Source organism: Cavenderia fasciculata (assembly GCF_000203815.1).
Source record: "Cavenderia fasciculata unplaced genomic scaffold Scf_EUAJFUG02HR96I-5, whole genome shotgun sequence".
NCBI classification, from domain to species: domain Eukaryota; phylum Evosea; class Eumycetozoa; order Acytosteliales; family Cavenderiaceae; genus Cavenderia; species Cavenderia fasciculata.
Window position 1 is genome coordinate 2,613,302 of NW_004457624.1, and position 14,432 is coordinate 2,627,733.

General features: G+C 34.0%; 5 protein-coding genes across 5 annotated transcripts; 3 read left to right on the forward strand and 2 right to left on the reverse strand.

Annotated features, from left to right (window-relative positions):
* Window positions 1-2,494: 2,494 nt before the first annotated feature.
* DFA_12045 (uncharacterized protein) lies at window positions 2,495-5,642 on the forward strand (the record flags this gene model as incomplete). The annotated part of the gene is made up of 2 exons (XM_004350932.1): window positions 2,495-4,413; window positions 4,493-5,642. The coding sequence occupies 2 exons, from the start codon at window positions 2,495-2,497 to the stop codon at window positions 5,640-5,642; spliced, it is 3,069 nt and encodes a 1,022-aa protein (XP_004350984.1).
* Window positions 5,643-5,728: 86 nt separating this feature from the next.
* Window positions 5,729-6,640, reverse strand: DFA_12046 (uncharacterized protein; the record flags this gene model as incomplete). Its single annotated transcript, XM_004350933.1, has 3 exons — window positions 5,729-6,088; window positions 6,158-6,362; window positions 6,447-6,640. 3 exons carry the CDS (start codon window positions 6,638-6,640, stop codon window positions 5,729-5,731), a joined length of 759 nt encoding a protein of 252 aa, XP_004350985.1.
* Window positions 6,641-6,820: 180 nt separating this feature from the next.
* DFA_12047 (uncharacterized protein) lies at window positions 6,821-8,194 on the forward strand (the record flags this gene model as incomplete). The annotated part of the gene is made up of 2 exons (XM_004350934.1): window positions 6,821-7,913; window positions 7,995-8,194. 2 exons carry the CDS (start codon window positions 6,821-6,823, stop codon window positions 8,192-8,194), a joined length of 1,293 nt encoding a protein of 430 aa, XP_004350986.1.
* Window positions 8,195-9,704: 1,510 nt separating this feature from the next.
* On the forward strand, window positions 9,705-10,360 carry DFA_12048 (uncharacterized protein; the record flags this gene model as incomplete). The annotated part of the gene is made up of 2 exons (XM_004350935.1): window positions 9,705-9,915; window positions 10,257-10,360. The coding sequence occupies 2 exons, from the start codon at window positions 9,705-9,707 to the stop codon at window positions 10,358-10,360; spliced, it is 315 nt and encodes a 104-aa protein (XP_004350987.1).
* A 163-nt stretch (window positions 10,361-10,523) lies between these two features.
* Window positions 10,524-14,370, reverse strand: forI (formin domain-containing protein; the record flags this gene model as incomplete). Its single annotated transcript, XM_004350936.1, has 6 exons — window positions 10,524-12,551; window positions 12,636-12,830; window positions 12,909-13,112; window positions 13,216-13,427; window positions 13,514-14,084; window positions 14,332-14,370. The coding sequence occupies 6 exons, from the start codon at window positions 14,368-14,370 to the stop codon at window positions 10,524-10,526; spliced, it is 3,249 nt and encodes a 1,082-aa protein (XP_004350988.1).
* Between the last annotated feature and the right edge of the window lie 62 nt (window positions 14,371-14,432).

The window sequence follows — 14,432 nt, forward strand, 5'->3', positions numbered from 1 at the left end:
GCACAGCAATAACAATGAGCTCTTGCACTTTATAAAACTCCAAACCCCCGTGATTGATGGGGGTATGAATGACCCGCTCACAATGGAGGCGGACCAAATCAATCATTGATTGATTGAACCAACCACCCAACTAGTTATTTATAACCTATCTATTTATTTGTATATATTATATTTATTTATTTCATCTATCTTTCTCTCCTTCTCTCATTGTCGCGTTGACAGAGGAAGAAGAAGAAGAAGAAGAAGTTCAAACAACAACAACAACAACCACCACCACCAGGTATCTTTAATTAAAGAGTAGGTAATGAAATTAAAATGGACAAGTTTGGGTAGGCCATAGTCAAAGTTTATCATTTGTAAAAAGTGTTGGATCGATGAATATGTATGGCTTCTTTAAATTAGTTTTAGCGTGGAGAGAAGAGAAGAGGGTGAGGTGGGTTGATCGACTGATTGATCAACCACACACACTACACTACTACCCTTCAACTACGATGGATAGCTATCCAGAAAATATTATTAGAGTGGCGATCAATTTAAATATTGAGCTCAGTCTGCAGTGATCATCAATTTGAACTCTTTCCCCACCACCGCCACCTGTTCTAATAATAATAATTAAACATCCATCATCATCATCATCATCATCATCAATCCATCTATACATTTTATAGTTGTTATAAATAATAATAATAATTTATTACTACACAATAGCAATATTGTCATTGTCAGAATATATATATTTATAAGTATGGGTGTGCAATGAAATAGATAGATTGATAGTGATAGCAATAGTATATATATAGTAGATGAATAATATACAAACAAGAAGAAGAGGAAATATTTAATTTTTTTCCATCCAATAATAAGAATAATTTAATCATATCTCAGAGAGAGAAGCAAAAGTAATTATTTTATTGCCGTGTATCAGACAAGACATAGCAATAACAAATAATAATATATATAATATACAAATACAATTCAATCGATGAATGGATGATGACAATAGTCATCCGATTTAATTGGTTGGTGGTCTGATTGATTGATCGATTGATTGATTGATGAGATTAATCATTATTAGCAGTGTGTATAGGCACAGATAGATAGATAGATAGATAGAGAGAGATAGGTAGATAGTTAACTATTTAGATACAATCACAATCAAATCAAAACTTTAACAGATAGATATTTTATATATATTCTGGTTGGATGGAAATATCATCTTTGTTAGTCATACCTATCCTATGATGATGTTGATGATGATGATGATGTAACAAACATGGTGGTAGGGGATGGGATAGGGATAATTATATGTAACATGTATAATTTAAATTATGTACATCATCATCATCACCAAAATCAAATCACCCATTCTCCTCAATTAAATCACAATAGTACTCATCATCATCATCATCATCACCAACAACAACAACACATTATAAATACACACACACACACTACTACAACCACCACCCTCTTCTCCACAATTTTGAAAGGAAAGGAGGATGGTTGAGATGGACAGATATGATGTTGAATGTGCCGTTGTATAATTTGAGGAGAAAGAGGAAGAGGAGGATAAAATGGAAATATCAGTGACATACTACTACTCTCCTCCTACTCCTACTACCTACTATTATTATTATTATTATTATTACAGTACTAGCGCGTATTTATATATTTATAAATATAAGTGTGAGTGAGTTTAATAACAACAAACACATCCAATAATTTCCGTACTTTTTTTTCTCTTTTCCTAATTCATTCGTTACTTGTTCAAAACCTATACCTATTCTTTTTTTATTTCTTTTTGTTTCTTCCTTGTATGGATGATGGTGTTAAAATAATTAACACTAATATATATAAAGTATATACCACCCAACACCTCTCTCTCTCTATATGTGTGTGTATTAATAGTAGTAGACAAACACAGCTAGCTCTGACCCAACAAATTAAAGAAAGAAAGAAATAATTTATTATAATTCCAACACATGATATAATATAATTTATAAATTCCATAGCATATAATACTTAATATTATTATTATTATTATTATTATTATTATCATCGAGATAGACAATAATTAGCTCATTTATTGGTAGATCAATTTGTTGTTTGGTTTTTTTTTTTTTTTTTAAATGTAATTGTCTCCGTTATAAAAACATTTTGATTGGGTGTCAACCGTTTAAAATTTCATCGTGACAAACAAACCTTTTAATATTCATCACCACCCCAATAACAACAACAACAACCATAAACATTATATTAACAAAAGAGTTTTTTTTAATATTAATTAGACAGACACATATTTAGAACAAAGAAAGTATTGATCGATCATAGTTTGTGTGTTTTTTAATTAACTTTAGGGTAAGCCAGATTCAATTGTTCAACAATCAACAGAAATATGTATTAATGGTTAACAATTCAAGTTTATTTAACAGCAACAACAACGAATAATATATAATTTCCTTGGGATTGATTTTTTTGGATTTGATTGATTTTCATGAATCAGAGTGAATCAACATCAGCTGGCATTGTACTACAATTGGAGAAGACGACGAATAATAATAGTGGCTGTGAATCTGGCAAACAAGACAAGTGTGATGATATAGAGAGCGAAACGTGTAGTAACAGTAGCAGTAGTAGTAGTAGTAGTAGTTGTGAAAGTGAATTGATTGTTTTATCGAGTGGAAGGATTAAACAGTCACAATCAAATCAATCCATTTCATCATCGATATCGACACCTTCACTATCTTCATTGAAGCCATCATCACTTTTGCCTAGCCAAAAGGGTCTCGCGACCAAGCTCAATATCAACACTCCACCCGACACCCCAACCCACTCGTTTCACGATATTAGCAAGGCAATTAGTGACGGTACCACCGAAGAGGACCTACCCAAACTTAGATTGGAAAAAGAGCAAAAGACAACAACCCTACTAACCACAACCACCACGACGACAACCACAACAACCATGACTACACAAGTCATTACAACGACGACAACAACAACCACATCATCTTCAGCAGCTGGAGCCAGCTTATCTTTGAACAATAACAATAACAATAATAATAGCATGATTGAAGCTATTCCTGAACAAACCTCTTCACCCATTCGATCGCTATCCTCTTCTTGTGGAGACATTCGATCGCCAAAATCATCACACAACAATGTACTACATCATCATCAACAACAAGATATTGGCGGTGAATTGGGAGATGACGATACAATCGAGGTGGATGGAGCAACTGGGGTTGCAATGATTGGCGACGATGGCGAATCTACTTCATCACTTTCCACTTCTTCATTATCAACCTCTTCCAGTTTGACATCTACCTCTTCCAACCATAGTAACAATATTTTAGCATCTTCATCACCTCTACACTATACCAAACATCATCATCACCACCATCATCATCAACATAATCATGGTGGTAGTGTATTACAACAATCGACATCGTCTGCTGAAAATAGAACACCAAACAAAAAATTAAACGAGAGTATTGGTTCGAATTGGAGTAACGATAGTTTGACAATCAACACTAATAGTGCGGGTGGAGGTAGCAGTGGTAACAGTATCAATGGATCTTTGACACCTACATCGACTTCGTTGACACCCAACCGCGATGTCCGATCTGTATTGTTGCGGGTCAAACTACCAGAGTCACACCCACTTATTACAAAGGTTGCTAGATTCCCATTAAACTTTACAGTCAAAGAGACATTGGATCGTATTCACGAATTGGTCGTTCTAGAAAACCGTGTCAATCTCATTATTTTATTCAATCGAATGATCCTATCGCACAACCAAACACTTTCCAATTATTTTGGTGCCGACGAGGGTATAGTGCAAACCATTGAACTCAAAGAGATTACGAGCATGTCCTCCAATACAACACCGGCACAACTTATCAGTAATTTGTCGTCGGGTGGTAATGGAGCAGGAGGAGTACCAAAAGAAAAACCAAAGCTTCTCCATGCATCTTCAGTTCAGAATCTGTTGGCATCAATGCCCACTAAAAAGAGACATTCTAGTGACAAGGAGAAACTACTCTTTCAACCACCCCTACCATCCTACACTAAAGAACTCGATAAGCTATTTTGGATTTCAAATGGTGTCACTGGAAGTGGATCAAAATCGATTCCATGTCTATTTCACAAATGGAAATGTAGAGATAGTAAAGTACAGTCGGATCTCACCATCCTCTACAGTGGAGGTGATCGAGAAGATCTCGGTCTCATTCGAAAGAATATGCGTATCCTTTCAGACATCCTCCAATGTAATATATTTTGTTACGATTACACTGGTTTTGGCTTAAATGCCTCTGGTAAACCTACCTTGAAAGAACTATGTAATGATATCTCTATCGTTTTTAATTATTTAACAAATACTTTAAATATATCACCTTCTTCAATTATTTTGTATGTAAAAAAAGAAAAGAAAAGAAAAAGAGAGTGAATGGAAACAAAATACTTACTTTATATATTTTTAATTCGTTAGAATGGGTAAATCAATAGGAACAATTTGTAGTATTAAGTTTGCTTCAAGTTTATATCAAAAATCCAAATCTACCTTGTCTTTAACTTCACCAATACATAATAATAACACTACATCCTCTTCAACACCAACCTCACCGATTTCTCCATCATCACCCTATTCAACAGTTGCATCATCTACAACACCAATAAGCGAATCCAAACAATCTAGTCGAAATGGACAACCATTGGGAGGATTGGTAGTCATTGCATCGTTTGGACCAAGTACGTTGGGTGGAAATATAGTCAACATGCTCCTGTCGATAGAGTCATTTGACCATCTTAAAAAGGTCGAGCGAATAGCTTGCCCGACGTTGGTTGTCCACGGGGACAGTGACGACATTGTAAATATTAAAAGCGCCAAAAAATTATCAAAGCTGTTTCCCAACCTTTTCCGTTACGTTCCGGTCAAGGAGGCAACGCACTGGAACATCGACACCAAGTATCTGGACGACTATGCCGACGACATGATCGACTTTGTCAAGCATATTGCACCAGAGCAGTACACGCAAAGACAGGTGGAGTTGCCCTCTTCCTACGCCATGTCACCCAGCAAGGTTGTGGGTGCCTGGCTCGAACGTCTTCAGCTCCAAGAATACACCAACAACTTTTTACAAGCAGGTTACTTTGAAATGATGTCGATTGCCTCACTAGACAAGTCTATGCTAGAGTTTTTGGGTGTTGGCGAACAACACATTCCTACATTGCTCGGTGAGATTGAAAAGTTGGTACGCACCATCTTTCCAAGTAGTGCAGCTGCACAACAACAGACCATGGTTATCACTGCTCCTATAGGCGCCAACAATATTGACATTGACCTATCTTGTTCAATAGATCTAACCTCAACTTTTAAACTTCACAGTACTGTAACCAAGGCATCACGTTCTCGTTCATCAAGTAATAGTAATACAACCATTAATAGTAATATTACCAATAGTAGCAGTACAACCATCATAAATAACAATAACACTAATAATATTAATAATAATAACAACAGTAAATATCACAACAATAATAATTGTGAATGTGAATTTGAATGTATATGTAGCAAAGCTAGTATTGAATCTTCAAATACTACCAATTCCATCAACACAAAAACTAGTACCTTTGTATAGTCCTAAATTAAAACTACTTTTAATAAAATATAAATTATTAATCCAATCCAAAAATATATAGAAAGGAATAGATAGTAGTATTATTATTATTCCCAAACATCTTCTTCTTCTTGTTCTTCCTCTGGTTCTTCTTCTTTTGTTTCTTCTGGATCATTATTTGTTTTTTGGTGTTTGAATGATCCTTTTTCCAATGTTTCTTCTTTTTCTTTTTCCACTTGTTCTTCTTCATCGTCGTCTCTATTTCTTTTTTTGTTTGGTGTATCAGAATCAATAGATTCTGTTGTGCTAGTTGTTGATGTTGTCGATGATGTCGATGTATTCTTTTCATTTTCATTTGTTTGTTTCTTATTTACAGTTTGTTGTTGTTGTGAATCGATTGCATATTTCTTTGTAAATTCTTTTGCAGTTTTAATAAATAATTGGTGATTGTTTCTATATTGTTCAGTCTTTGAATAAATATATATTTGTTAGTTTATATTATCACAGAGATGGATGATTAATTTGGTTTATCATACAATTTCTTTCATAAGAGGATCATCTGGATTTGGATGAGCCATCAATAAACGAATAGTTGTAAGAGTTGTAGAAAGATTATGGGCAGGTCCCCACGACCCCTGAGGTGGCATCTTTAAGGTATCCAAGCATATTCTTCCTTGATCGTCAACATTGGGATGATAGATTCTTGTTACATATTTAATATCAGGAGGTTCAAATGGATATCTAACAATAGAACATTCATTAATCATCATAAAGGAGTTCAAAGGTTCATTGATTGATTGATTGATTGGTTTATATGTAACCTACCTTGTAGGTAATGTGATAGTTAATTTAAAGATACCATGTTCATAGGGAGTTTCATCGGGACCGATAATTGATGCCTCTAAGCTATCTACTCTTTCACCATTGGCATTCCAAACTTGTACACCTGGAGGAGGGTCCTTTTTGAACAAATCCATTTCATATTTCAGTCTTGTCAATAATTGAGGATTACTACTCATTCTTCCACTTCTATAATTATCTCTTTTTTTTGAAACTGTTACACTACTAAATTAAATTTTATGCGACTCTGCTTGAGTCAAGTTCACTGTCACTTTGAAATTAAATTAAATTTAATTAATCTAATTTGTTTGTTTGAAGATAGATATATAGTATAATATAGTATTAGTATACTTGTAAATATGGCATTAACAAGAAGTGGAGCAAGAAGAACAGTCAGTGCAAATTACTCTGATTCAGATGTAACTGATGAGGGATCGTCTGATGATGGATCAAGATCTAGATCAAGGTCAAGATCAAGATCAAGATCATCGTCGCGGTCGTTATCTAGATCATCATCATCATCATCGTCAAACTCTGATTATGAGTCATCTTCATCACCAGACTCAAATACAAGAAGAGGTGGTTCTACAACAACCAAAAAGTCAAGTACTAGTACTACTACTTCAACATCTAAAGCAAAACCAGCAGCAGCACAGAGCAAAAAGAAACCAGCTGCTTCATCTTCGACACCTCCTCTATCTAAACAATCCTCCTCTAAACAAGCACCATTGGCCAAACAAGCACCTATTAAAAAGATTGCGGCTTCCTCAAAGAGTAAACCAACCAAGGCAAGTGCCAAACGAAACATTGAAAATAGTAGTAGTAGTAGTAGCAGTGGTAGTTCCGATGGATCCGATGTAGATGTTGGAAATGATTCTGCTGAATCACCAGTTAGTAGTTCATCCTATAGTTCATCCAATTCAAATAGTTCACCAACCAATAATAATAATAACAATAACAACATTGATTCAGAATCATCTGGTGATGAAATGGATGTTGACCAGGATACAGAAACAACAAAGTCTGGTAGTGGTAATAATAAAAAGAGATCTAAAAAGACACCACCAACAACTAGTAAACAACCAACACCTAAATCTAAAAAGACATCACCAACTCAAACACCATCACAACAAAGTAAATCAAAGAAAGCTGCTACAACTAAAAAAGAGGAGGCGCCACCACCACCTCCACCACCATTACCAGTCAAGACAAAGGCAGGTAGTAAAAAGTCTGCACCAAATACACCAGCCAATACATCAAATCCTTCGACGCCATCACTTTCAAGTTCATCGTCTGCCAATTCATCGGTACCACCATCAAACACACTACCATTTAAAAATCCATCATTTGATATCAATGGAATCGATCCAAAAAAGAAACAAAACTGGAAATCAATTAAACAAATTCTAACCTCTGAAAATTATCAACAATTACCTGCTAATTTCCCAACTTGTAAATATATCCAACTCTTTAAAAAGAATAATTAATCCATTTAACTGAACTTTCTTTCTTCTTCTTCTTCTTTGTTTGTAGATGTAAATATTGAAGTACCACCTACTTTATTACCAACAAAAAAATATTGTGACATTACAGGTTATGTTGCACCATACACTGATCCAAAGTCATCGTTACGTTATTGTAATTCAACCATTTATCAAATCATTCAAAAGTTTCCATTAAATATCCCTCAATCCTATCTATCACTTAGAAAAGGTTATTCAACTTATAGATAGATTGAGATATATAAGATATAGATAGATGGATAGAAATCACAACGATCAACCAACCACTTTTGTAGATAATATTAAAATAAATAAGTGAGTATTGTAGGTTGATCGAGATTCAGTGTACTGTATATTACAATAAACCTTTACTTTTAAAATTATTTTGATTACCAGTCTTGATTTATATTACATACATAAAGAGGGTGAGCGGGTGGGGTGCCTATCTAGAGTAGGATTGAGCCAAAGGAGTACTGTTAGACAGACTTTAAAATATTACCACTAAAAAGTACACCTTTGGCTCAATCCTATACGCAAACTATCCAAATGCGATGGTGTCCTGTATTGAAACCAAATCAGATGACAAGATCAAACATTGGTAGAGCAAGCAGAGAATAATCAGAGAATAACTCGTCGATGAAGTGGACGATTACTGACATGAAGGAATATTGATTCTGGCTGGTCCAGAGATCAAAAGAGAGTGAATCCTTGGAGTTTGATTTGTCAAGAATAAACCTTGAAAAAGACCTTTGAATCTATGGAAGGTCAGCCGTTTCTGTGATGGCACCAGATTTTGGAAATAGACATTCGGCACCTCATTTTTCCCTCGCTCCATACGTCTAAAGAAATGTGGTATTTCCCCAATCTATTATCTTTAATGTGTTGCTTAATTTTCTCTTTTGTTTCTTGGAATGTTGTTAGGATATCTTTATGGACTGTTTTTGTTGGAGATATTTACCAACACTTTGCTACCACATTCGTTTCTAATTAATCCAACCAATTTTTTGAAACTAGGGTGATTAACAACATTGAAGGGGATGTTGCAATCGACCACCAGGATTGCAAGATGACCAATATACACAACAACAAGCATTCCAATATATTCAACAACAGTCACTCCAACAACAATCACTCCAATACGACCAATATACACAACATACATTCCAATATGATCAATCTACACAACAACAATCGCTCCAATACAACCAATATACACAACAACAATCACAACAACAACAATCACTCCAATACAACCAATATACAACAACAGTCACTCCAATACGACCAAACACAACAACATACATTCCAAGATGATCAATCTACACAACAACAATCACTCCAATACAACCAATCTACACAACAACAATCACTCCAATATGATCAATCTACACAACAAACGAGTGAAACAATTTAATGTTGGTGAGTCTGTGTATTCGCAATGTGTGAATACTATAGATTGTGGGACGTGGTGGAAGGGAAAAATCACGAGTATCAGAAATGATTATGGTGTGGACATCTTTAGTATTAAATTCGCTGCTGGTGGCTTTATGCAACCAACACTAGCCAAAGATATTTGTACAACCAAAGAAGAAAAAGAAGAAGAAGAAGAAGAGTTTAACAAGGATGAAGCACTAAAATTGGAAATAGAACAACCTGTATTGGTATTTGATAACATTGTAAAAAATACTTTATTGGTTATTTCAAAGGTATTAATTATTATAAAAGCAATGGTGGTAGAACAATGAGCAATGCAATGGTGTTGCTTGAGGGTATCGGATATATAGATGATGATGATTTAGAACAATTTATCGAAAACGAGACAACAAAATATCAAGACACTTACAGAGACATTGTATCAACAACCGTTGAAGAAGTAAAATTATATGCAGAAGAAATGAAAAGAAGAAAGAGTGAAGATATCATCACAACCAAAAAGAGGAAAGGAAGAATAGGTATTTTACATACCATTTACAATGCGATAGAATGGAGGGAGGGACACGAACAAGATCGAATACAATATGCCCAATTTAAGCACATAAAAGTAATAAAAGGAAAAGAACTTTCTTATCTTTAATCGAATAACTAAAATGGATAAATAAATACTCTTTAATCTAATTACTTATATATATTAATTAACAATTTATTTGCATTCTCTAAATTAAAAAAATCTGTGTGTCGTTGACGAAAAAAAATTATAAAAAAAAAAAAAAGATCTTGGAACGACCCCTTTTGAGGTGAGCCACTCTCAGAATACTATTTATATATGTTAACAAAATGGTTTCAATGCTCAAAGAAAAGATTCCAAACACTTGCCATTTATCAACGTATGGAATTTGGTTATGGCATGATAATGACTTGTGTGCACCGCCTTATCTATTCCTCATCATTTTTAGTTAATTTAAAAATTATATGTGTTATTAACTTGTATATTAACTTTTTTCATATTTATTTTATTGTGTCCTAAAAGATTGGCTAGTTAAACCAATCTCTTTGGTCATATGATTTCTCCCCTAGAAAATAGAATAGATTATTTGTTTCTTTGTTTGTTTGTGTCGATTTTTTAAATGTTAATAATATTTTGTTGTTGTTGTTGTTCTTCTAATTGATTACATCTTTCCAATGCATTTTGATCCATATCACCATCCTTTTTAACAATTAAATCAAAACTATTTGATTCATTTTCCATCATTGTTGTTGTTGATATTTGAATTTCTTCAACTTGTTTTTGTAATTCATCCAAATTAATAATCGTGGATGTTGATAATGATGATGATTCATTTTCCTTTTCCTTTTCCTCTTCCTTTTCCTTTTCAACTACTACTACTTTTGATTCAACCAAATCATTTTCCTTTTGTTGTAATAATTGATTTAATTCAAGTTCAACTTTAATGGCAGCTTCAACCTTTTTTTGAACTTTGGTTGGAGTATTCTTCTTCAATTTAGAGGAGGAGGAAGTTTTACTTTGTCTTGCCAATTGTTGGTCATGTAGAATTGATATCTTTTTAAATGCAACCACAAACTTTAGGATATTGGTAAAGAATTCTTTGGAGGTATTGGTACTATCCTCACCAAAGTAGACCAACAACTCTTGGAACTGCTTTTGTACGGCTGTTAGACTGTGTTGCAACTTGATGATGGTTTGTAGTCTGTCTTGGTAGAATGGCTGCATGACACGGGTATAATTGTCTAGTTCAGAGGCTGCTGGATGCTCTGCATGGTACTCTAGTTCCTCTTTAACCTGTGCCATACGGATAGCCAACGACTCGACATCTTCAACAATAGTCTCTAGTGGTGCACCTCCGGCAGTTGCCTCTAGACTACCAAACTCGGTTGCAAAATCCATCAACTCTGGTCGATTCTGTCTAACATAGGTTTCGATAAAATCAATGACCGAGTGTTTCTGATCTTTACTCTTGGTCTCTGATAACTTGGCAAGACTGTCCATACGGAAACCACGTCCATTCAAGTAGGTACCACGATTGAGTATAGTACCAACATGCAAGATGATTTTGAGTATTTGTACAAGTTTTCCAGAGTCTTTGAGTTGTTGCAGTGTCGTTGCAATGGCACCAACCGATCTCTCAATATCAACCATTTGAGTGTCAATTTCAGCACGGAATAGATAGGTTTGGATACGAGCCTGTAGACGTGTAATATCCATCACCTCGAAAAAGAATCGTTCGGCTGTTCCAAGAGTATTTCGGTCCCCGCTAAAACTACTCAGTGCAATCGACTCTTCCTCGGTGATTGGAAGCATTGCGTCGAGGGCAATCAACTGCTCAACCGACAACTTGCTCTCATCATACGAGATGATGGCTTCGCGAATAGCAGAAAACGATAATTTGAATTGGGACAATAGAATGCAGGCATTGTTGGCACGTCTTAGGTCTAGTAACTGTACTGCGACTGGTTTGGCTGCAGTCGTAGCGGTAGTCGAGTCAGTGCCAGTGTTGTCCGACTGTCCAATCAGACTCTTTTGAGTCTTTGGTAATGGCGACAATGAGAACCATGACTCTACCAGACTTTGGTCACGTTCATTTGACTTGACTGGTGAAAGCGAGTCCCACAATGACTCTTTTAACTTGTCTTTTGGAACAACACTCCAATGCAACTGTCTCATCTTTTTTTCATTGATGTTTTTTTTGTTGACTCTTAGTAATTTGTTGATTGGTGGAGCTGGTGGTGCTGGTGGAGGTGGTGGAGGTGGTGCTGGTGGTGCAGGTGGCGCAGGTACCATCAAAACAGTCTCTTCTGTCGTTGGTGCAGCAGACACAGATACCGGCTGCATATTAACTGGTGGTGTAACAATATAAGATGAAGCAGAAGTTGTAACCTTTGGAGTAATAGTAGTTGGTTTATCAGCTGCTGATATTCTTGAAATTCTTTCACGAACCTTTGTCACCAACGATGACATTAGATTATTTGGTGGAACTACATTCTCCTTGTCATCTTCACCATTATCACTATCACTGTCATCCTCACTATCGACTGTTTCCTCTTTATTCCATTCCCAATTTAAATTAATATTCATTCTACTCTTTAATTTGTTTATAGTTGATTCCCTTTTTTGTTTTAATTCTTTTTGTTCCTAAAGTAAACAAATATTAATATTAATATTATTACATCCATCCATCCATCCATCTATCTATTTTTGTTTGTTTGTTTGTCATACATTTTTAGATCTTGATTGAAATTTGTTTAAGAATTTAGTTGTTATACTTTCAGATGGTGGAGTTGGTTGTTTAGAGTGATGGTATTGTTCACGAAGTACTGTAATTCTTTTCCAATCCTTTGGATTCGATGGTTCATTTTGAGCAATAATAGATTGTTCAATTTGATAATGACTATGAGTTCCTTCAAATCTAAACTATAAATAATGAATAAAAAATAAATAAATTAAATATTATTCTATTTCTTTAATTTAATAGTTATTTTTTATGCTTACTCTAACTTCACCATTTGGTAATCTTTGTAAAAGTACTGTATCATCATGACTGGCATAGACAGTATTCATAATAAGGTCATTCATACGATAGAATATTCTACACAATTGTCCATCCTCTTCGATAAATAACATTCCTTGAGTAATCTTTCTCTTGGTAAAATTTTCCAATGCCATTGTAACAATATCTTGTTGTAAAATACCAGTCTATAGACAGAATAAACCATCAAATTAAATTAGAGGTAATTAATTAATAAATAATAATAAATAATACTTAATAATAATAATTTGTGTTGTTATTTAGACATACGATTGAATATCTTTTAAATGATTTACATTGAATAATCAATTTGTTGGCAAGTGTTACTTGATCTTCATTTTGACGTAGTAGAGTAGTATCTTTTTCAGTTAGATATACAAAACCAATATCTAGATTGCCTAGAGAGTGAATATATTTCTTTGATTTGTCTAATTTATGTACAAGGATACCCTCTTCATTATTAATTGGTCTAACAAATAATACTAAAAATCATATATATATATATATATATGTTGGTTAATAATAATGTATCGTGTATATATGATTATTCATGATGGATTTAACATACGGGCATCTTTAAAAGCATCCATTTCATTTTCATAGTTTGATTTCTTTCTTTTTGTAATATTTGAGAATAATGATGAAAACCATGATGATGTTGGTACATCTAAATTATTTGTATCTAATGGATTATTATTATTATTATTGGTGACTGATGTTCCAGTTGTAGTTGCTATTGGTTGTTGAATTACTACATCTGTCATCTTTTTTACATTATTATTAGTATTGGTATTGGTATTAGTATTGTTATTATTCTTATTATTATTATTATTATTATTGCTATTTAATATATTTGTTATATTATTATTTGATCTTAATATTGATAATCTTCTAAGTGGATTACTCGAAACTATTGGAATTGGTGTTGGAGCTGGAGTTGGTGTAGGTGTAGTTGTTGTTTGTTGTTTTGTATGATTAATGATTAATTGCTTTATACTATAATTTATATTATTTTCATCATCATTTTGATTATTATTATTATCACTAGTACTATTGGTCGTTGTTGTCGAAACAGAAGGAGGAGATAGTTGTAAGTCTCCCGGTAACACCATGATGAAATTATCCATCAACTCTCTCTTCTATATGCAATCAAAGTATAAGAGAGGTGGGCAATGGTGGTATGTATGGTATGGTGAGTGTTGTGGTGAATGTATTCTCTTCAATGACTAGAGAATGATAATGCTGCGATCATCATCGCAGGTGGCGATCGCCAACCCCCAAAATTGGCGCCAACATTCTATTTTCTCAACTGTCATCAAATTTAAAAAATTGTGTTTCCCAGAGAACAAGATACCTTTTAAAAATCTCTGTTTTCAAGATAATTACCATCTTTAATGAAAGAACTATGAAGGATGGATTATTCATTTATATGTACATATCTATGTATCTATTACCAAGTAGTAGTGTTAGTAGTAGTTAGTAATTAA